Source organism: Panicum virgatum, chromosome 3K, assembly GCF_016808335.1.
Source record: "Panicum virgatum strain AP13 chromosome 3K, P.virgatum_v5, whole genome shotgun sequence".
Classification (NCBI taxonomy): Eukaryota; Viridiplantae; Streptophyta; class Magnoliopsida; order Poales; family Poaceae; genus Panicum; species Panicum virgatum.
This window is the reverse complement of record NC_053138.1, coordinates 18,814,068-18,838,062: the sequence shown is the minus strand read 5'-3', so window position 1 is coordinate 18,838,062 and position 23,995 is coordinate 18,814,068. Positions and strand designations below refer to the sequence as shown.

The 23,995-nt window shown below is 51.2% G+C and overlaps 3 protein-coding genes across 4 annotated transcripts; 1 reads left to right on the top strand and 2 right to left on the bottom strand.

The window, feature by feature from the left end:
- Positions 1–9,951: 9,951 nt before the first annotated feature.
- On the top strand, positions 9,952–13,878 carry LOC120698101 (serine/threonine/tyrosine-protein kinase HT1-like). 2 transcript variants are annotated; one of them, XM_039981587.1, is made up of 4 exons: positions 9,952–10,127; positions 10,223–11,548; positions 12,624–13,079; positions 13,355–13,858. In XM_039981587.1, exons 2-4 carry the CDS (start codon positions 10,499–10,501, stop codon positions 13,643–13,645), a joined length of 1,797 nt encoding a protein of 598 aa, XP_039837521.1. In that variant the 5' UTR covers positions 9,952–10,127; positions 10,223–10,498; the 3' UTR covers positions 13,646–13,858. The 2 variants fall into 2 exon arrangements, with proteins under 2 accessions (XP_039837521.1, XP_039837522.1); XM_039981588.1 differs by having other exon boundaries at positions 9,956–11,548; positions 13,355–13,878.
- Positions 13,879–14,807: 929 nt separating this feature from the next.
- On the bottom strand, positions 14,808–16,663 carry LOC120698100. The gene is made up of 3 exons (XM_039981586.1): positions 16,377–16,663; positions 15,846–16,083; positions 14,808–15,569 (listed from the first exon to the last, which is right to left on the bottom strand). Exons 1-3 carry the CDS (start codon positions 16,587–16,589, stop codon positions 15,145–15,147), a joined length of 876 nt encoding a protein of 291 aa, XP_039837520.1. The 5' UTR covers positions 16,590–16,663; the 3' UTR covers positions 14,808–15,144.
- A 4,200-nt stretch (positions 16,664–20,863) lies between these two features.
- Positions 20,864–22,460, bottom strand: LOC120701286. The gene is made up of 2 exons (XM_039985400.1): positions 21,659–22,460; positions 20,864–21,422 (listed from the first exon to the last, which is right to left on the bottom strand). Exons 1-2 carry the CDS (start codon positions 22,452–22,454, stop codon positions 21,388–21,390), a joined length of 831 nt encoding a protein of 276 aa, XP_039841334.1. The 5' UTR covers positions 22,455–22,460; the 3' UTR covers positions 20,864–21,387.
- Between the last annotated feature and the right edge of the window lie 1,535 nt (positions 22,461–23,995).

The window sequence follows — 23,995 nt, the reverse complement described above, 5'->3', positions numbered from 1 at the left end:
AGTCTAAAATGTCGGTTAGCTTGGGCCCTTGGATTACGCGCCTTTAAGAAGGGAATCGTGCGCTAACTTTGGCGCGCATTGAGGATCGGATCAGATTAGCAAGTGCTCGAGAGATTGATTGGCTTGTTCTCGGTGTCTCAGGGGAACCGGCGACACCTGTTAGAGGCAGCAGCTTCAGGTGAAGCTTCCTTAGTTTTGGATGCGCACTGGGATACGGAGTACCGACCGGTGCCTGTGCCTCCAGATCCACGAGGATTTCCGCTCACATGATTAGCTAGCTGGAGTGCTGGACTGAGGTGCTTGCTTCGCTCGGTGTTCAGACTTCAGAGCCTGGATCATGTAATGAATAAAAAGACTGAGGAAATGATTTGGCATACGCATGCAAATTCAGAGCCGTGTACGCTGAACACTGAACAAACCAGCCTGAAGACTGAACACTTTAGAGTTAGAGCTGGATCATGTGACGAGAAAACTGAATAAGTTTTTTTTTTGAAAAGCGAAAACTGAATAACTTGGTTTGACATGCACATGCAAAACCAGTCTAAACCCACGCATTTTTTTGACATTCTAAACCCACCCATGAGGAGAAGGATATGAGCACATCAGATCAATCGGCCGGGCGAAGCGGTTTTTTTCATTTTTATATTTTTTAAAAATTAAAATTTCAAAAATATATGTCCGTTTTCAAATATTTCAAAAATATACTCCGGTCGCCCTCCCATAGGGCGACAGGCCCAATGTGTAATTTTTTTTTCAAATTTGCAACGAAGTCTCTGGAGAAAAAAAAGGGGGCCTGTCGCCCCCCCAACGGGCGACAGGGGCCTGTCGCCCACCCCTCGGGCGACAGGCCCCCCTTTTTTTTTTCTCGAACTTTTATTTTTGCAGGGACCTATTTTGAGCTATTCGAACGTGTATTCGTCATCATCGTCGGCAAGATCTCGGCCGCTAACTCCTACCGCACGTAACTTGTCCTTCACTAAATCACGAAAAAAAATCGCAAGAACTTCCCTTATTTCACGAGCATTATGGAACCCACAAACATAATAAGTTCACATAAATAATATCTATAAAAACAAATGACAAGTAACCTACCACAATCATAAACATCGGATACAAATAAGCGGTCCACAACTATCTCATTACAAATAAACATCATATACATCTAACCACCCCTAGGGCGTCGGACCCTCTTAGCCCTCTGCTGGGCACGGACATGTCCCTCGGAGTAGGTGAGAACATCCGGAGACCTCACCTGTCGCTCAGGACGCGCAAGGGGCTGCGGTGTCTGCTGCTGAGAGATCCCAAGTGGTGCTCCTCCTAGCTGTGAATACCCCAAGACATCGGGGTCACCTTGCGCGGCAGGCTCTTCTGGACTCAAGCTGTCGAAGTCGTCTAAGGTGAATGTCTCGTTATCTGGTCGAAAGGAGGAAGAAGAAGGTCCGGCGCCCGCATCGGGATAGAATCCTACGCAAAAAATATGGATGTTAGCGTACGCTCGTATATTTCGTAATGACATGTAGAAATCGAAATACGAAACATAAATTAACCTGTGCACGCCGGTATCTGTGGCCCCGGTACCATCCCTGGATACGGTCCGCCAACTGGTGCTGTCACTCTAAACATTCCAGTATGGCCGAACGCAGTAGCTGGATCGTATCCTGTATGTGATATTAGTAAATATGTAGGAACACTTGATGTAATTTTAAAGAGATATGTACGTTACCTGTACTTGGGAAGAACTGCGACGTCGGCCCGTGTATGGTCGACGGACACGGGAACGACGACGACGCCTGAGACGACCCGTGGCTGTCTTCGTACTGCACACGGCTTCCGAAGTTGTGCGTTACCTGACGCAACTGATCACGCTGCCTCGACCATGCCTCTATCTGCTCAAACTGGGTCATTGGGGATCCGGCACGTACCCTCGTCAGGTAAGTCGAGCAGTCCGTCTCCATCATGTTGCAAAGGCGAAACTGCATCAATTCAGTAAAGTTACAAAGACATGAATTATCTTATGAATATGATTATATATATATGCAAATATGATCAAGAGACTCACCGCGCCAGCTAGTGCCTCCACGTGGTGCCGGGCATAGCCATCCTAAGGCCTCGCCTGGTGTGGCTGCGGGTGAGTGTCAACAAAAACCAGACGAGCCCGAGTCCAGGGTAAGTACCAGGTGAGGTAAGCCCTAAAGGAGCTATCTGTGTGTGGTCCTGTTGGATGGACCAAGTGCTCGTCTGCCTGTTCCCATTGGTCCACCCACGGCTGGATCTTGGTGAGCCAATCATCAGAGCACGGCAAGCCACTCCTTGACAACCTACAAAGTGGACCACGAAGAATCGTTAGATTCGACACGAATGTATGAGCCAAGTTCATTCATAATTACCTGTGGTCCTGGCGACTGACACGCTCCAACGCGGTGGGCACCGGAAACTCCTGGCGCTGCCCAAACTGTCTCCTGACTCTCCAGGGGCAATATGCCTCAACCGCGATGTCATAAACCAGGACGGCGGAAGTAAGCCACAGGCTCGCATTCGCGGAGCAGTGCGAAGACAGGCCTGCTGGTGCACGGGTAGCCACAGCCTCTGGGCTGTAAGGCTCCCAGACAACGTCCTCGGGCGTTAGCATGTCGAGCTCCGAAACAAACTCAGGATATGCGCGTTTAACCCGCGCATGTGCCCAGGACCTCTGCATTCCGAATAAGTAAAATTAAAAGTGCGCTAATACATCATGTAACAATGAATAACAAAATTAGGTTTGTTGCGAACATACCTGACGCCAGATCCAGATAGTTCCCTTAGTGGGCCTCTCGTCCTCCTCGTCGCCGTACATGCCCCCGTGGTAAGGCTCGTGGCTGACCAAGGGGCGACCAACGGCTAGCCTCTCGTACGACCAAAGCTGTAGTAGTAGTGGGCACCCTGACAGGATAGCGTTCCCATGTGTCTTCATGCACCCATCGCAGAGTCCACGGTAAGTGGCTGCAAGTACCGCCTCACCCCAGCTGTAGGGCGGTACGTCCTCGTCCCCATCCGCAATCTCCCGTGCATACGAAAGGAGAATCCTATCGACCGAGTTGCCATGAGTGTTGTTGAACATGATGTAACCAAACAACCAAAGTAGGTACGCCTCCAGCGATCTGGTCACACTGTACTCGTCGGCATCCGCAGCCAAAAGGGCAGGCTGCATAAACAATTAAGATAAATAGTTTCAACTATCAATGGAACATGTGAATTGTAACAATTAAATTTATATTTGGAATGAATACGTACTGTAAACTGTAGGAACCAGGTCTTCGAAGGACCTGCTGCTCGCGGGTGCGGGTTGATCGGACCTGCTTCATCCACGCGGTCAACCAGGGCAAAACGGGCCTCCAGCTCATCCTTCCATGAGGCCGCCACCACACGCGGACCTACAGCCTCCCCGACGATAGGGAGGCCGAGGAGGTAGGCCACGTCCTGCAGCGTAGGAGTCATCTCCCCACACGGGAGGTGGAACGTGTGTGTCTCCGGCCTCCATCTGTCAACGAGCGCCGTCAGGAGGGATCGGTCGAGCTGAATAGGCCCAACCTCGACAAGACGGCTCAGAGTCAGTAGGCGGCCTCACGTAACCTGCAAAAAAACAAAAAATGTCGAAACAAAGGAATACCGGCGAATACATAAGTCATAAACAATAATATTTCATTGCATACCGGTCACACCAATCGTGGTGTATAGAGATCGCCTCGCCGGGTGGACGAGGACGTAGCACCTCTAGGGCTCGGTGCTCAACAGCTGCAAAGTAAGACCTGTGGCTCGAGTCGATCACTGGGTCTAGCAAGGAGTCCATCTCCATACTTGCATTCAAAAATATATGAGAACACATAGGTAAATATATATTTCATACAAACTAGACACATAAATACAATAATACTTCATTACATACCTGCCATATTTCATTACTATATATTACAAATAATGAAATACAATTATGGATCATGACACCGAATGCCTTCCACGAGCAATTCTCGCCGATGCTCGTCTGAACGTAGGAGGTGCTCCATCTCTGGGATTTCCGGAAGGACCGACGTCAGCAGCATCGTGAAGTGCATTCTGAGGACACTTCTTGTAGTTGTGACTCAATGATCCACATTGGCTGCAACGTTTTTGTGCCTTGCTTGCTTCCGACTCGTCCATACTATTCCGAATACGACGTGTCTGACGGCGGCCTTTGCCTTTCTTAGTGGCTGGATCAGGAATAAACATCTTATTCTCATTATCCTGAGTGAAAGGCCCCACAATTCCAATCCCGTATACCTCATGTCCCCATGTGGATACAGCTGCTTCCTTGCTGAAGTACGGTGAAACAAATAGTCCTGGCTGTAACGTAGACTCTGCACATGCCGCAATGAGATGGGAGCATGGCATATGCAATAACTTAGGCTTCATGCTGGAGCAGAATGCTTTGCCATCAACTGTAATCAAACTCTCCTGTACCACTCTATCTCTACGGATACCACGACCACTTCTATCCTTACATAGAACCTCAAATCTATGCTCCATTGTACCTGTGGATATGACGCGGTGCAGTTTTGCCTTTTCAATCTTCTCTTGCATATATTGTGTCACTCTTTTGCAAAACTGAATTTGGGGGTTGCTGATGTTTATGCTTGCAGCCGTGTAACGCTCTCTGAAATACTTCATGCACCCATACATGATGAACTCAACAATTCCCACAAGTGGAAAGGCACGACAAGAACGCATAACCATATTGAAACACTCTGCATGGTTCGTTGTCTGAATACCATACCGTATTCCGTTGGTATCATAAAGGAATGACCATTTCTCCTTAGGTGCACCTCGAATCCAGTGTGAAAATGGCTTCTCAATTGAATCCCTAGCCTCTGCAGCCTGACTCGTGCCTGCTCCTGATGCCCTTACCTTCATTAGCTCTGTAGTCAACTGATCAAGCATCTGCCATAATGCATTGAATTTTCTCTGTTGATTTTGGGTGCACAACCTCTTAAACAGGTTCTTAAGATCCTTGTTCTTGAAGTGTTCATAGAAGTTTGCACCCATATGCCTAATGCACCACCTGTTTTGGACATCAGGCCATAATGGAGGCGTTGTCGCAGTTCCACGTTGCAATTTCAGTATTGATTGCAGGATACCTGCATGCCTATCACTAATAAGGCACACATCTGGACGTGCAGCAACAACATGATTCTTCACTCGTTCAAGGAACCAATACCAACTGTCTATGTTCTCATTCTCACAAAAACAAATGCGAGCGGAACAATTTGGTTGTTGCAATCTACACCGATTGCGGTGAGTATCTGACCTTTATACCTTCCAGTCAAAAATGTGCCATCAATGCAGATCACCGGAAGACAAAACTGAAATGCTCTAACAGAAGCACCTATGCAAAAGAAGGCTCGTTGCATAATTCTTTGTCCCCTAGTCACGGCTGGTAAAAGGTATGTGTCATAAAAGCTTCCAGGATTTCTAGCAGCAACCTGGGATAACATACGAGGTAGGTTATCATATGATGCCTCGTATGTGCCGAACCGCATCTCGAACACCCTTTGTTTAGCCCGCCATGCCTTCAAATAACTGATGGTGTACTGGTAAGTCTGCTCAATGTGTCGAATAATCATTTTTGGCTCATAATTTAGGTTGTCCATAATAAACCCATACATTTGCTTTGCAACAAAGTCGCATGATATATTGCGATGCGAGGGAATAACTTCTGACAGCAAACAAGTGTGCTCTGTGACAATGGAACATTTCCAGTTTGACTTCCATTTTCCCTTGAATGCATGTACTCGCCATGGACATCCAGCATTCACACACTTCACCTCATATTCTTTACTGCCAGACTTCACGACTCTGAATTCTCGTTTCAATGAGATTGCCCATAGTCTCACAGCATCTTTTACGGCTTCAATGTTTGGATATGTTGCACCTTGCACTACCTCATTCCCTCTGTACTCTCACTTCTGATTTCGTACATCTTCTGCGATATGACTGCCAAAACCATGCTCTTTCCACTCTTTTGGCAATGAGTACTGCTCGTCATCAGATGAGTCCTCATATTCTTCCATCTCTATTGCGGTTTGGTCTTCTGCCTCCATCTCGTCCACAATGCTATGTATCCTCTCTCCCTCATCAGCAAGGTCATGTGATCCCATGTTTTGGTTCTCTGTCTCTTCTGACTCATCTTGCTCAATATAATTGGTCTCTCTTCGAATACTCGGACTTCCTTGATCTGCACAATGTTGGATTTCATTTTGTGTCTTCTCCCGGATTTGAACAAGAATGGCCAGAGGCCACCTACGCTCTAGAGCTGCTTGCATGTACTTCTGCAGTCATCAGTGCTGTGTATCATCATTAATTCCCATAATTCACTTTCTACCTCCCAATTAACAAGAGACTGGACAGTGATCACATGTGTCAACGGATCAACATGAAACCCACGCTGCAGCCACTTACATATGGAACCAAAACTCCTTTCCAGAGGTTTATCTATGCCGCTAGATGTGCGCTTAAAGGCAGAAAGATCTACTCCATTTGGCCCATACATAACATTGTATTCACCATAAAATACTTGAAACTGCATTTTGCTCGACATATCTGTATATCACATAATACTTATCGAGTTATACTCTTTACTTCACTACCTTATTCAATAATCCGTAAAAACTAAGTATGGAATTCAACTACAACGTATAAGTATTCATAACTACGTGATGACTCTCGAATTCTATACTGCATATGCCAAATTCTATTCTAAATCATAATTAATTTATAAACATGTCTCTAATAGCACTGCAATTGTAATAATAAATGCGTAGAACTAATTTTCTAAACTAATTTACTACTACGTAACTACAAACTAAAGTATCATTGAACTCCTACTTAAATGGATCTACTATAGCACTAATTAAATTAAATTACTCATATTTAAATACGTAGTACTTAAATATAACAATATTTAAACTAAATGTACTAACCTGCAGATCACAAGTGTTGAATCCGGCAGGGCTTCGCCGCTTTCGTTCTCCTCACTCCTCTCTTTTTTTCTGGATTTTTGGTGGAATTTTCGGGCTCAAATGAGGAGGGAAGGGGAGGGCTGGGGCTTTTATAAGGGGGGACCCCGGTCGCCCGCGGGGGGGGGGGGGGGGGGGGGGGACAGGCCCCCTGCCGCGACTGTGGGCCGGGCCCAGCGGCGGTCGCCCGTGGGCCGGGCGACAGGCCCCTGTCGCCCCCCCAACGGGCGACAGGGCTTGTTTTTTTTTCTCCAGGGACTTCGTTGCAAATTTGAAAAAAAAAATTACACATTGGGCCTGTCGCCCTATGGGAGGGCGACCGGGGTATATTTTTGAAATATTTCAAAACGAACATATATTTTTGAAATTTTATTTTTTTTAAATATAAAAAAGAAAAAACCGCCCGGGCCAACGTGGCCGCCCAGCATAGCGGTCCACGAGGCCTGCTACGGCCCCAGCACAGATACTAGGCCCGGCCCGGTCTGTACAAAATCATTAATTTGAGGGTCCAATTTTTCTTGTGGTTTTTATCAAAGAACAAGAATTTGACTAGAGACAATCCTAATAAGATGAAGAATTTAGAGGTGCTGTCTTGCTTGTTCCGCGATGAGCTATAAAGTAACCGACATCTCTTTTTCGAGTGTGTAGTAGCTAAAAGAATGCAGTATGTTACCACAAGTTCTTGGCAGGAATATAGATGATGGTTTTGAATCAATAGGAATATGTTGGCTTAGCAATAAAATATTTCTTATGACTGATATTATTAATGCTGCCCTTTGGGGTCTCTGGAAGAATGACACGTGTTTTTGTAATGCTTCTTGGCATAATGTGCTGGAGTTGCTGATGAAAGTGGTGGTACTAGCTCAGATTTGGCGAATTATGTGTCCAGAGATCAGGACGGATGTCCTAAAAAACTAGATCACTGATCACATATCTAAAGAGGATTTGAAGCTTGCCAGAGAGGCTTGCCTGGCAGGTAGTAAGATGAGTGAGGAGCTGCTGGAATTTCTATCTGAAAATGCGACATCGAAGAGCCCGGTGATGATCCCGGCAAGCCCGAAGAAGTGTTTCATGAGTGACGAAGATCTCGCAACAACCCCAGTAGAGGAACGTGGATGGACACCAAGTTTACCTGGTTGAAGGATGGAGATGGAAACAAGAAGCTTCTCCAGGATCTTCACCATGTTTCTGATGTTCTCTTACTTCAGTCCGGCGGGTGTTTTAGAACAAGGAAGCAGTACTTGGTAATTCTGTTTTTTCTGTGTTTCTCCCTTGTGAGCTTCGAACAACTTTGGTGGTGTCTGCTGCTGTTTCTGGTGTTTTATGCTGCAATTGGGCAGACGGGAGCTTCGTCCCTTGAAAAGTCGGTAGCGACCTGTCGAGCAGGCCGGCTAGGCCCGGTCTCGCAGCCCAATCGGCTGCCGTGGCAACATCTTTCTTTATCGCTTTGTATAGGTGGGCTGGCGTGCCCCGCCCACGGGCCGCCACGGCCGACGGCGGTGCGCGGGCTCGCTGAACTCGATCCGGTGATCCACCAACCGCCGAGTCGCCGCCGCTACGCGCGCGCGACGGGGGGCCACAGGCCAGCGCCCCGAGCGTCGGCACGGGCCATGCGGCGCCGCCCCTCGCGGTCGCGGCAGGCGAGCCCAGCTCGTCCCGTCGCGTAATATTTTTTTTTATAACGTCGCGTAGTTGTTGGGGCCGACGCCAAGCCGAGAGCGTGAGGTCACCTGACCCCGGCCGGCCGCTGGCTCCCAGCCGTGCCAACGCGACGCGCCACTGCCACTTGCCGCCGGGAGGGCCCGCGACGTCCACGCACCACCAACGGGGAGAGGAGACCGGAGGAAGGAGGGACGCATAGCAATGAATGAGAAATTAAAAAATAAAAATAAAAATATCAGCAGCAGCAGGTCCCCGGTCGACCTCGCAGTCGCACGCACACGGCACGCCCTACCGGCCGTGATGATGGGACCACCGGAGCCGTCTGATCCGGTACCGACCGCCACGGCGGCACCGAGCTACTTTGGCCTGGCCCGGCCTGATGATATTGCGGAATATTCAAAGCGGCGGGCGGGCCCCACTCGGGCACCCCCACCGTACAACTTGCGCGCATACCGCCGTACTTGTTTGCGTCCACGGGCGGGGCCAATCAGGATTGCGATGGGGTGGGGTGGGGTGGGGGCGCCCGTTTCCGCGCAGGCGCCCGCGCGTGCGTCATCATGCTCGGCGACCGCCCCCGATCGGACGGAGCGAGGATGCGCATCTCCTCCGCACCTGACCCGCGCCGCCCGCCCGCGCGGTGACGACGACTGACCAAGCGTAGTGGTGGTCTGGTGGACTGGTGGGGTTGGGTGGGTGGGCGGGCGTGAGGAGGAAGGCTCCTCCATCTGGCAGGCGGCGGGCGGGGTGGGAGTGGGACTATCAAATCAAACCGCTGGGCTCCGTCTCCGTCTCTGTCCCCGTCGCGCCGCGGCCTCTCCTCCGGTCGTCCTCCCCGTCCCCCGTGCCGGTGCGTGCATCTCCACGGCTCAATCCGTTCCCACGCTATCGATTCGATACGAATTCCTCACGCCTCCGGCTCTCTCTCCCGCTCCTGCCTGCGCGTGCTCCGTCTCCTAGCCGCGCCCGTGGCGATTGCCGCTTCGATTGGGAGCCGCCGCGATTCCCCCTGTTTGATTTGGACTCGGTTTGCTCCGATTTTTTAACGTGGGCACGGCCGTGGGCACGGCCGCACGGGGCCGTGGTTGCCGCTGCGTCAGAGAAAGCGAGCTGCCTTGTCGCGTCGCGGAAGCGAGCTTTCGGCGGGAGCCGCCAGGCCAGCGGCAGGTTTCGCCGCGTCGTCGTCGTCGTCTGCTCGGGGTTGGGGACTTGCGGGCGACGGGCTCTCGCCTTTCCCTTTCCCGTGCGCGCGCGGTAGGAGCGAGCGGCGGTCACCCCGCACTCATTCCCCGGTCGCCATCCCCGGGGCGGTCGCGTGGCCACGTACGGCCCTCCGGTTGGTCCGCACTTTTTCTCCGCCCCACGAACCGAGCCCCCGGTTGCGTCGGGCGAGCGATTAGCATCTTGTTCCTTTTGTTTCGTGGACGAGGAGGGGAGAGCATGGTGAGCAGCAGCAGCTCGCGGCCGCGAGCGAATTCGGAGGTGTTTTTTCGTGCTCGGTTCCATGGATTCATGTGTGCTGCTCTTGCTTGATTCAGAAGGAGGAGGAGGCGGCGGCTGACGCGCGCTGATCGGCGGATGGCGCGTCGGACTGGAGCTGCGGAGCTTGCGGGATTCCGAGCCCCTCTGGAGGCGGATCGAATGCGGAGCCTGCTCGGCGGATTGCGAGGAGCTCTGGTTTCAGCTTCAGACTGGTGTTCTTGTCGCCTGCTTCAGCTAAGCTCCGACTCTACTCAGTCCTTGTTGCAAGTTGCTGTTTGCTCTCCCGTGTCCAGCCTGTTCTGGGCGTCCGTTTGACTTGTGACTCCGAGGAGATGGACGACGAGGACTACTCGTGGGTGCGGCGCACCAGATTCTCGCAGTCCATCGTCAGGTCCAGCTCCGGCAGGGAGCAGTACGGCGCCGACCTGAAGCTCAACGGATTGGGCACGGGGCGCAGGCTTCATCGCCAGGATCTGCAGCACTTGGCGAAGGGATCCGTGCTCTCCAACTCGGCGAGGCTGCCGATTCCCAAAGCCAAATCGGCAGGCCCTCAGTCGGAACGGAAGCTGAAGCATGCGTCTTCAGAAGGCCAATTGAACCGAGACAGGAGCAGCGATCGCTCGTTGCGGCAAGCATCGCCGGAGCAGAACCGGAAGGGGGTCGGGATGAGCTTGGACATTCCACAGCGGCATGCGTTCCGGCCATCAGACGATGAGAGCCCAGACGCGCTGGATTTCTCCTTCCACTCGGATGAGCAAAGCCAGCAGCTTCAGAGAGTGTGCTCCAGCCCTGCTCCTTTCTACGCGCAGGATGCAGCAACACCGCCAGCTGATGATCCCAGAGCGCGAAGTGCATCCATGAAGGGCGCTGGAGAGGTATCCAAGCCGATGCCAAAGCCGAAGCGCAGGGCAAAATCCCCTATCCCCAAGCGCGCCATCTCTGACGTGTTCAAGGAGGCCAAGGCTGCCACCAAGCGATTCTCCAGCCCGCAACGGCAGAGGAAGCCCACGTCTCCAAGGTCACCTGATGACAGCCCTCCGTTTGGCTTTGCTTCGCTGAGAACACCGAGCAAACTGAAGATTAATAGGAGGACCTCCTCATGGCCGAGGAGGAACCTTGATGATGGACCGGCAAAGGTTGCTGCATCGGATATCCTTGAGAAATGGACGGTTGACCGCTCGGAGTTGCTCATCGGCCATAGATTTGCATCCGGCGCATATAGCCGATTGTTCCATGGGATCTACAAGGAGCAACCTGTTGCAGTGAAGTTTATCAGGCAGCCTGATGATGGTGAGGATGACGAGTTGTCTGCTCGGCTTGAGAAGCAGTTCACTGCAGAGGTTACCATTCTGGCAAGGCTCCAACATCGAAATGTCATCAAGGTAACTACATGAACTTTCTTGTAACATTTTGTTCTGGTCTTACCCTTGCATCGGCTTGGCAGTGAATTGTTTCTTTTGCACATGCTGTCGTGACAATTTCTACATTTTTTTTGTATTTATTCTTTTCTACCTATTCATGAATCGACAATCCAATATGCACATATATACTAGGACTTGCCCTTTTTTGCAGAAACATATGCCTTGTCCCTATTTTATGGTTGTTGAGTAGTATGTGTTGCGCCTGAAATCATTAAGCATCAGCATTCATTACAGAGTTTTTGCACATATTTAGGACCGCAATCATTCGAGCCATAACTAATTTTTGTTCTACAAACATGGTTTTTTTCCTGTTCTGATTTTTCCTGTTCTGATGACACCTGAATTAGCTTTGTAATGAATTAATGCATTCTTCTGTCGTAAATGTAATCACAATAATTGCTAAAATTTGTTGTGTACTTACGCTTTTCTACCTATTCATGGAACAATCCAATATAAATATATAAATAGGACTTGCTGCCTTTTTCGTTAAAAGATAGTACTTGCCTATTTTATGGCTGTTGAGTCAGTATGAAGCACGCCTCAAATATTTAACAGGCACAACATGCATCACCATTACATTGTATGGGCACATCACTAGGACAGCTTCTAATGTCAGCCACAACTATTTTCTGTTTCTTCTTTCTTTTTTCTACACATATGAATTTTCCTACCAAAATATCCTGATGTTTCTGCAAGCATCTTCCCCTAGCCATAAAAGCATATAGAGGAATATTCTGGTCAATGCATTGATTTCAACTTGTTTGGCCAGCTACTCCAGAATCAAGGTTCGGTTATCATATTTGTCAATCATATGGCATAGGGAGTCACAGATGTTTTGATTTGCACGCATCATCAAAAATAATTTTATGAAAAGGAATCCAAAACATTTTAATTGGTATATATCAGAATTATCTTACAAAGGCTACGCATTGGATAGAAGCAATATTTCAGCACATTACTTCTCCAGATGTCTTTGGACATACTAGTATTTTACAGCAAAAGCTGTTTTCTGATTCATTCCCGTTGTTTTGAATAGCTTGTTGGTGCGTGCAATTGTCCACCGGTCTTCTGTGTCATCACCGAGTTCCTGTCTGGGGGTTCTTTGAGGGCTTTCTTACGCAAGTTGGAGCGTAAGACTCTTCCCATGGAGAAGGTCATTTTGATTGCCTTGGATATTGCTCGTGGTCTGGAATACATTCACCTGCAAGGAATTGTTCACCGTGACGTGAAACCCGAGAACATTCTATTTGATGGAGAATTCTGCGCTAAGGTCGTCGATTTTGGAGTGGCCTGTGAAGAAGCACACTGCAATTTGTTAGGGGATGATCCGGGTACTTATAGATGGATGGCACCGGAGATGTACAAGCACAAGCCATATGGCCGGAAGGTTGATGTTTATAGCTTTGGACTTGTCTTGTGGGAATTGGTCACTGGCTCACTCCCTTATGAAGATATGACACCACTCCAAGCAGCTTTTGCAGTTGTCAGTAAGGTGTGTGCTCTTCTAACTCAAATTCCCTATACTGGTTTAATCAATTTATTTTTCCATAAGTGCAGAGTTCCGCTATAAATAGTAAGAACAAAAATATTCTCTTATTTAATAAAATGAAATGAAATGCATTTCTTCGGGGAAAAAAGTGCTTAGATATGACCATTTTTTTTGGGGGGGGGGCTACTTTGGCTGACTTTCATACCCGATATGTCTAGTGCTCTTGTTCTGATGAGCTGTTGGAAAATGAAAATGACAAGCATGAGTTCTCATTTCAGAACTTGAGACCGGCTATTCCTTCTAGCTGCCCGGCAGCAGTAAAATTCCTGATTGAGCAGTGCTGGTCCTGGCAACCAGAGAGGAGGCCTGAGTTTCGACAGATTGTTTCAATCCTTGAAAACCTCAAGACAGTACTTGAAAGAGATGGAACGCTCAACAAAATCCCAAGCTTCATCTGCCAGCCCCAGGAATGCAACGATCAGAACAAGAAGAAAGTTTCCAGCTGGATCCAGAGGCTATCATACACTCAACCTGATTTTTCCGGACCTCCACCCCCGAAGTTACTGTAATTATGCGTCTTCTTGTCAATTTTTAGTAGCGTGTTGTCTGGTAGATAGCAACTCTGTAAATTTATTTTTTCTCTCTTTTTTTTTTTGTTGAGAGATCAGAAGTTTTCAATGGGTGTTGTCCTGATGATACTTGAGAGCATATGGTAGAAAACTTGGCATGTTCGTGGGAGAAGATAAGTGATATTAAACAAACACTGAAGCCTTGCAAAAAAACGGGCGTGTCTCTAGTTAAATATCGGCTACTTTTGTTTCAGTTATCAGTCAGTTTTTTCATCCACCGGATGTGTACCCCCCCCCCCCCCCCCCCCCCCCCCCCCCCCCCCCCCCCACACACACACACCCACCCACCCACACAGAGAGTCCACGCCGCTTTATGGTCTTGTTAGGCTGAGCAGATAAGCGCTGGTTGGGCTGCTCTGGCTGGCCCAGCGGTTCGGCGGTCAGGTGCAGCTGAACGGCTGGAGGCAAGCCGCCCCGTCGGCTTTTGTTCCGACATCTGGTACGAAACTACAAAAATTCCAGTCGGCACAGTAGCTCCCAGCAAGAACAGTGATTCCAGCCAGCGCTTTTAAGTTCAACCGAACGGGCTCCCAGGAAAAAATGCTTGAATTTTCTAAAAGGGGTTTTCAATCGGAGTATGAGTGAATGGTTATAAATAGCTGAAAACAAGTCTCTTTAGCCGCTCCAAGAAAGACATGTCACATCTAAAACAGACATCCACTCTCTTGCGTTCATATGGTTAAAACTTAAAAAGGGAAGTCCTCAAAGGAGACGGAAGGAGACAGAAAGTGAAACTGACTCAACTGAACAAACACCCTGCCTGCCAAGAAACCAGCCCATGATACTTGGATGCCCATGAGGCCATGACCAATGATGCATGTATGACAGAGCAAAATTCTACTAAAGATTGGCCGACTATTATGACAGCACACAATTTTGTTTTGTTTGGTTCATATAATTGGGCCATGCTAAGGCCGGATGGAATGAATAGCGTGAGAAGACGCTAACGTCCTTTGGTCTGGACGCCTGGACCGGGGAAAGATCCGGCCTCTTTTCAGGCTGAAAAATGGCAACAAGGACTGCCTTACGCCCCCAGTCCGCTTCATTGTTGATGTATGAACGCGTTTGATTCAGATCTTAAGCCAAAATTTTAGAAATCTGGTTAGGGTGCAAAAACTCTTCAATTCCGACTTCTCTTCAGCTTCTTTTTCTTCACAGTGGCACATGGCATTCAGGGTGAAGCACCCTGAATCCCTGATATAGTGGATGTACACTGAAAACTCACAGGCAATGTGCCCCGAAATGAACATATAGAGTTTTCAGTCGTTGCCTGTCTCATGACCGCGTTACCACTCCTATCTACATCCACATCACCGTCTCAGATGACGGGGCAAGCTGACAAAACACGCACACAGTAAGATACAGTGCTCGTTTCCTCATCACGGGATGATCCGTCGTCGTCGTCAGGGCGGGAATCGACAGCGATCATCAGTTCATCATCACACGACCTCCACCGCTGTGCGGCCGCCGAAGTCGAGCGTGAGCATGGACGCCCTGAACCTGGGAGGCTTCTCTGGCGAGCCGACGGCCGCCGCCGCCACCGTCGCTCCCCCGGGCACCCCCGGCGCGGCCCGCTCCGGCGTGCCCAGCCACTTGGCCTCCATGTACCGGTGCTTCCTCCAGGGCGCCATGTGCATGCCGCTCTCGCGCGCGCACTGCCTCGCGGCGTCGCACATGACCCGGACCACGGCCCGCAGCCTCTCCGAGCGGCCGACGAACACCTCCGGCAGCGCGGCCACCAGCGCCCTGTACTCGGCGCCGCCGCGCGCCATCTCGAACTCGGCGCGGAATCCCGGCTCGATCACCACCCGCACCGCCTTGCCGCTCCTCGTCGGCACCACCACGTCCACGTAGCTGTGCTCCCCTGCTCACACAGGCAGATCGGCTGCTCAGGCTCAGAAAAAGAAAAAAAACAAGCACGTATAGGCGAATCACTCATGGCTGGTGATGGCTCATGTGGCCATGTGCATCATCATGTGAGTTTTGCACGGTCTTGATCTAGCACATTTCAGACAACGATTTCTTCTAGTGACCGGACAAGAAAGAACAGGTGGGCCGTTAGTTCCACTTGTTCGTTTTCCAGCCTTTTTTGTGTTCCGCAAGCGTGAGAAAAAAAAAATTGCAGAGTGATCGTCGTTACCTGATGGGATTTCCGGGGTGCGACACCATCTGGTCCTGCAGATGGCGCTGTTGTACCCGGCGTCGCGCAGGCGCTCGGCCACGAACCGCAGCGCGCAGCCCCGGCAGGCCCCTGCTCCCGCGGCCGCGCGGCTCGCGCAGGAGCAGACGCCGCCGGGCGTGGCGCGCATCTCCCTGACGGCCTCTTCCGCGTCCGCCTGGATCCGTCTCTCCGCGGAGCTCCTCTTGGCGAGCGCTTCCTACACGTCCGCATCAATCAACGCACGCGTTTGTCACGACTAGACACTACGGCGCGCACGAGTCCAGATGCAGCAAGAACGCACAAATCAATTGGCTTGGGAAAAAAAAGACATGATCTTGTTCTTCATTAGTTAGATCATACTAGATGATTGTGATTCTGCTAACAGCTTGTCAATGAGGCAAGCAGGTCGGATTCAAACTGTCAGGTTCGTTCAACACTATAGCAGCCAAACACAAAAAAAGACGGACACTAATTTGTTTCCGGATCGCCGAGAAAGGGAAAGTGACTTACATGCAAAAGCGAGCGCTGCTCTTGCCAGAACGCGCTGCTCTCGGCGCTTCCTCCTCCACCGCCGGCGGCCCCCTCATCGTCGCTGCCATCGCCGCCGCCGGCGGCCTCCTCGGTCGCCCACTTCTCCCTCTCGGCCTCCTCGTAGAAGCCCAGCACCATGTTGGACAGGCTCATCTCGTTGCCCGCGGCGGCGGCGGCCTCCGCGACAACCATTTCCGCCGAAGCTTTCCGTGCGCTGCGCTGGGCTGGCACCTTGATCGCCACAAAGCTGACCTCACCGCTTCCTCTCTGTGGCCGCATTCGGTTGCTTCCCGCCGGTTTTTATATCCGGGGATGTGGGGGACGTGGCGAGTCGGCACTGGCAGGCGCGGTAGTTGTGGACCCCGCGTGGAACGGATAGGTTGGGATTCCAGAGACGGGGACAGCCCAGGTTGGTTGGAATGGGTCGCACAGCACGGATCCACGTCAGGCGATCGCCCTGATCGCCTGCGGACTGCTGGTTTGGTGGACAGGATGGGTGGGTGTGTCTATTAGTCTACGCCCAGCAGTCCAGCACAGGGACTCATGGTATGGAGCCACGAGAAAACATGGCAAAAGCTTTGTGCGTTAGCTGTATCGTCAGTAAAAAAAATCTTAACGGGTCATCCCCTAGCACACAAATTAGAGACAATTGGGTTATCTTTTCCGTTGAAGAATTACCGTGCCTATTCTTGACGGATTGTCACCGCTGTGGGTGCTACTGGAGTTCACTTGAACGTTTGAAGTTCTGAACCGCTGCTATGCGGGCGTCAAGCCGCGATGGCAATTCGTCGTCTTTGGATGGATGAGCAGCTAGCCCCCCGCAACCACCGCGATGGCAACCCGGCGGAGCGAATCCGTCGCCCACGTCCACCCCCCCGCGTCCCACGGGCCGGCCTCAATCATCTCGCCGGCTGCGGGCCCCGCGCGCACGCTGTCCGTGCTTAGCCTCTCCCTCTCCCTCCACCTGCCGGCCCGCTCCCGTGGTGTGCTCGCCCACCTGCCCGACCCGGCCACGCGACGCTGCCGCCGCCGAGCGCTCCAGAAGACGCGACGCCGTGCCCGCCGCCGCGACCGCGAGCGACGCGGCGCCACGGCAGAGCCGACGAGTCCCGACGCTTCCACGGTGTTCCCTCTCCCCCACGCACCGGGGCGGGCCCTATGGCGCGGCGCGGCCAAGGATGATGGGCTCGGCGTCTCCGGGGTCTCGGGCCGGCGCTGTCGCCTTCGCCTTCGGGTGAGATCACGCTCACGGCGCAGCAGTCGGCGCGCACAAATCCGTCGCCCACGTCAACCCCCCGCTCCTACGCGAGCCGACACGCGCGGCCAATACGTGGTGCACGGTCACGCCGACCGACGCGGGTCGACGCGCTGGCACATGCCTGGCTGGCTTTGCTGCTAGCTCCGGCTGATCAGGTCACGACGGTTGGCTTCTGGCTCGTATCGTTTCCCTTCCAAAACGGGGGCCGGGATCCATCGCCGTCCCTTGCACGTTTCTCACGTAGGGATCCAGAGTCTGGGCCTGTGGTGCTTTGCTTTCGTGGGATGCGAGGGTTGGTCGCGTATGAACGCATGGAACTGAGATCCCGGATTGCTGATTTGTTCTATTGTCTCCAACCCACCCTGTTTCTTTATTTATTTCTTTTCAGTTTTTAGGATGAGTGGTGGCGAAGTTAGAGTAAATTGAGGCAAGTGCATTTGCCTCGTGGGTGCATAGAGTTGAGTCATGGGGGTGTAAATATGGTGAAAAATTGGGCACAATCACTATTTTTCTTCTTTTTTGGGAGCGCATTAGGGTTTAGGGACATATAATTATCTAGTATATTTTTTTTGATATCAATGTATAATTATCTACTCATTTCTTCCTGGCACTTTTTTGTACGAGAGCGAATGAAGCGTGGCGGGCCGTGAAACGACACCATTCGAGCCAACCAAGACCATATTTTCTGAGGAAATGGTAACCGGAGAGTGGGCTGGCATCCTTTCTTTCTTTCAGGGACCGCAACACGCGAGGTATCATATGGGCTGGGCTGGCATCGCAACCAAGAAAGAACACCCGGTGTCACACATGAAGGAGTTCAAAAGAATGACTGATGCAACATAAATCTCATTGATGTGTGCGGTGTACATTTATACATGTTCAGAGGCTGTTAGCCACGTCTAACCAACTAACAACCAAGAGCTAAGTCAGCTAAATACAAGGCACGAACAAGTCAATTCAGTTACATGCAAAATCAATTACCAACACCCCCCTGCAGTCTGTACATCGGATCTCGGACGAACACACAGACTGGATCGAAATTGCTCAAAGACCTTGGTGGAGAGCCCCTTTGTCATTACATCAGCAAATTGTTGATCTGTTGGAACATGTAGAACTCTGAACTCCCCGAGAGCAACTCGTTCTCTGACAAAGTGAATGTCCAGTTCAATGTGCTTTGTGCGCTTATGATGAACGGGATTGGTGGCCATGTAAACTGCTGAGATGTTATCACAATATACAATTGTCGCCTTGTCAATGCTGCATCCGAGCTCAAGAAGGAGTTGGCGAAGCCACACACATTCAGCTACTGCATTTGCGACCCCCCTGTACTCAGCTTCGGCGCTTGATCGAGAGACCGTAGGTTGGCGCTTTGAGGACCAAGAGATCAATGAATCACCAAGATAGACACAAAACCCAGATGTTGATCATCGGGTATCCGGGCAGCCGGCCCAATCGGCGTCCGAGTAGGCACGAACCTCAACAGATGGAGAGGCATGAAGTTCAATTCCAAAGGAAGTAGTACCACGGACATACCTCAGAACACGCTTCAGCAAAGCCAAGTGAGAAAGACGAGGGTCGTGCATATGCAAGCACACCTGTTGCACAGCATGAGCAAGGTCTGGTCGAGTCATCGTGAGATATTGTAGTCCACCAGCGAGACTACGAAACTCAGAGGCATCAGGTACTGGATCGCCATCAGCAGCAGCAACTTTCGGCGATGTGTCGATCGGTGTAGAAGCCGGTTTGCACTGAAGCATTCCGGCACGATCCAAGAGGTCTTCAGCATATTTTTCTTGTGAGAGAAAAAAGCCTGAAGCTGATCGTTGAACCTGAATGCCAAGGAAATAGTGAACCGGGCCGAGATCTTTGATGGCAAGTGCAGATTGCAGTTTGGTGATGATGGACTGAAGTAGCACGTCAGTGGACGCCGTCAAAATGATATCGTCGACATAGAGAAGTAAATATGCCATTGCCGAGCCGTGTCGTAGGACGAAGAGGGAGACGTCGGAGCGTGTCGGCCTGAATCCGATGGTGCGGGCGACATCTGTGAACCGATGAAACCAGGCCCGAGGCGCCTGTTTCAAGCCGTACAGAGAACGCTCGAGCTTGCAGACGAGACCAGGATGTTCTTGGTCGATGAAGCCGGCAGGTTGATAGCAGTAAACTTGTTCGTCGAGGAAGCCGTGCAAGAACGCATTCTTGACGTCAAGTTGATGCACCGGCCATGATCGGGACACAGCAAGAGTGAGGATGGTGCGGATGGAAGCCGGCTTGACGACGGGGCTGAAGGTTTCAGTGTAGTCGATGCCGGGCTTTTGAGTGAATCCACGTACCACCCAACGGGCTTTATAGCGTTCCAGAGACCCATCAGCACGGAGCTTATGGCGGAACACCCATTTGCCTGTCACGATGGTGCGTCCGGGCGGCCGTTCAACCAGGCGCCATGTGTTGTTTGCCTGCAGAGCATCAATCTCCTCCTGCATAGCTGCCCTCCAATTTGGGTCACGGAGGGCTGCACGAACTGATGTAGGAATTGGTGACATGGGGTCAGTTGTAACGATGTTGGCATATCGTGGGTTCGGTTTGAACACGCCGGCACGTGCGCGAGTGAGCATTGGGTGCTGAGACTGGACGGGTGATGCTTCAGGGGGCGATGAGGCAGATGTCATTGGCGAAAGCGAGGAGCTTGCTGGCGAAGTGGATGCAGACCGAACGGGTGGAGGATGTGGCTGCCTGGCGATCTGATCGTGGCAGTCCGCGTCCGTCGGCATCGTTGATGCGGGCGTGCGACTCGGCTGCTCCTGCGCAAAGGGAAAGCAATCTTCCTCGAAATAAACATGCCGAGAAGTAAGAACACAGCCGGATGATAGATCAAGGCAACGATATCCCTTGTGATCCGGCGAGTAACCAAGAAGGACGCACTTGATGGAACGGGGAGCAAGCTTGTGGGGTGCGATAGCTGTAATGTTAGGATAACATAGGCAACCAAATGTTCGCAAGTGCTGGTAATCTGGTTGGACGCCGTAGAGTTTCTGGAAAGGAGATATGGCAATGGTTGCTTTGCAGGGTCTACGGTTTAGAAGATAGGCTGCTGTGGCAAGAGCTTCTGCCCAAAATCGATACGGCATGGATGCCTGGAGAAGAAGCGTGCGAGTGCAATCATTGAGGGTTCGTAGAATGCGCTCGGCCTTGCCGTTTTGTGGTGAAGTATATGGGCATGACAACCTGAAGAGAATGCCACGAGAGGTGAAGAAGTTGCGCAGGACTTGATTATCAAACTCTTTGCCATTGTCGGACTGAAAACAGCAAACGGCACGCTGGAATTGAGTCTGAACAAAGGCACAGAAAGAAATGATAATTGAAGCAACTTCAGACTTTTGACGTAAAGGATAAACCCAAACAAAGTGAGTGTAATCATCGAGTATCGCTAAGTAATACTGAAAACCAGAAACACTCGAGACGGGTGACGTCCAAACGTCGCAGTGGAGAAGCTGGAATGGCCCTGTTGTCACTGAACTGGACAAAGAAAAAGGAAGCCGTGTGTGTTTACCCAGGCGGCAAGCATGACAGTGGCTGGATGGCTGCTTATTACATTGAAAATCAAATGATGTAAGAAGCTGAGATAAGTTTTTATTGCTGGGGTGGCCCAATCGACGATGCCAACGAGCAGCAGCTTGAGTGAAGAGGGCCTGTGCAGCCGGAGCAGTGAGAGGGTAAAGATCCCCATCACTGTTACATCGGAGAATTTCCATCTTGGTGCGCAGATCCTTGATGGAGAAGCCGAAAGGATCAAATTCAACCGAAACAGAGTTGTCACGGGTTAGATGGCGCACAGATAAAAGATTCTTAACAAGATTAGGTGCAATCAGAATATTGTGAAGATGCAAAGGACGTGTACTAGTTGGAACTGAAGAAGAAGCCATGTGAGAGACAGGAATGGACATGCCATTGCCAACGAGAATACGAGAAGAAGAAGGAGCAGTTGAGATGGTGGGAAAAGTACCGTGGTTGGACATGTGCGTTGATGCACCAGTGTCCATGACCCAGTCGCCAGCGGGGGAGGTCTGGAGCGCCATGTTGTTGAGAGCAGCGATCAGTGCAGCTTGATCCCAAGAGGGAGCCTGTGGCTGCTGCATGGGCGCAACGCCGTAGTAGGCCTGTGCCAATGGAACGCCGGGACGCGGCCCCAGGACTCCAGTGCCTGGAGGCGGGAGCGGTGGACGCGCCATGGTAGGCCAAGCCTGGAATGTTCCAGACCACGGGTTGACTTGCGGCCACTGTGGTTGGACGGTGGAGGCGTTCCCGGGACGGCCATTGTTGGAGGAGGAGCCGCCCCCGGAGTTCTTCTTCTTGTACCTCTGCTTCTTGCCGGAGCCGCCCGCGCCACCAGCAGATGTTGGAGAGGCAGCGACGCCGGGCTGGGCGCCACCAGCAGATGTTGGAGAGGCGGCGACGCCGGGCTGGGCTGCGAGGGCGAGCGGCGCACCGGACGCGATGGATGCACCGGACGTGGCGGATGCAGCGCCACCGGAGCCGTGCATGTGGGCGAAGAAGGCGGCGGCCTGAGCCCGCTTGGCCGCGGTGTCGACGCGATTTTCTTCAAGGCGAAGTTGAGATCGCACCTTCAGGAACGACGGCAGCCTTTTGTGACTGGTGATACTGGGAATCACATTGTGGAGCCGTTCATTGAGACCACGCAGCAAGGTGATGACGAGTTCCTGGTTCGACACAGGCGAGCCGAGATCGCGGAGTTGATCTGCGAGCTGCTTCACCTTGGAGCAGTAGGCCATCACGGACATGTCACCTTGGTAGACATTGTGGAAGTCGGCGCCGACGTAGACTGATCGTGTCGCCTTGTTGTCGCGGAAGAGGCCGCGGATGGCACGCCAGAGAGAGTACGCCGTGTCCCGGCTGGTCTGCATGGTGCGAAGGATGTCGTTGGAGATGGTGCAGTACAGCCAGGAGACGATGGAGTAGTCGTTCTGGACCCAGTCGGAGCTGCCCTCGGCGTCGGAGCTGTTGACGTGGTCGAGCAGTCCAAACTTGGCGAAGACGGCGAGGAAGCAGAGACGCCATGGACCGTAGTTGGCCTCATCAAAATCGAGTACCATGGGAACGTGGGTTTTGATGTTGATCAGTTGAACCTGGGAGGCCGGAGCAGGGTTGGTGACGACTAGAGGGATGTCAAGATCCGAGGAGGACGAAGATCCGCCAGGAGAGGAGGATCCATCGGAGGAGGCCATGAGGGACGAGGAGAGGAGCAAAAGAGTGCAGCGGAAAAAACGGATCGGAGTAACTAAGCTGATACCATGAAGGAGTTCAAAAGAATGACTGATGCAACATAAATCTCATTGATGTGTGCGGTGTACATTTATACATGTTCAGAGGCTGTTAGCCACGTCTAACCAACTAACAACCAAGAGCTAAGTCAGCTAAATACAAGGCACGAACAAGTCAATTCAGTTACATGCAAAATCAATTACCAACAACACAGCCCACACAACAGCGGCTGCAAATCAAATCTGGCTCCGTGAGATTTGAATCCAACAAAGGTGCGGCACGTGCTCCGTTGGTCATAGACAGAGCATATAAACCAAGCAAACAATTTGCTTCGTTACCGACCTGGGGGGAGGGACGTCTGTCTAAAAGTTTTGCGCAAGATGGCTCCGAAAATGGGCTAGAGAGGCAGACAAAGGGGACTCAAAAATGCTTCGAGTTCGATAAGAAGAAGACTTATCATGTGAGAAGCAAATCAAGAGGCTCACTGGCTCTGTCAGATGGCATGGCATGTCTGCATATGCAAAGGCATGTGCACCTGACGCTGTCACGTAGTAGCCCATAACTTTGCGCTCGTCAAATTTTGTAGGTTGCTGCATCATTGCCACGATTGGGAAAGTTCAGCTTTCCTCAGAATAGAAAGCCTACCGGGCGGTTGATGATTGCCTGTGTTCCAACTTTCACGTCACGGCCCTGGTCAGTGTGCAGATAAATGTATTGGAATCATGAAGAGGAAAAGGATGCATTTATTTTACCCGCAAAAAGAGTGATAAATTTATTTGCCCGAAACTTCGACGCTGAGTAGGTTAAAATGCATGAATGCTTCTTTAGTTCCTGTCTGAGTCGGATTTTTATCTGCAAAATTCTTATGAAATTCATGCATTCTTCGATTAGGAACCGACAGTGCAAATTTCTGAATTCCCAAATTTTTTCAGACGTACTGAGAGTGCAGGAAGAAAATTCAGAAATTATAGTAATACACTTACTGAATATTCCTATTTATCCAGAAATCAAATTTCTCGGACCAACATTTTCACCCACTGCTGTCCAAGCCGGCCCGATG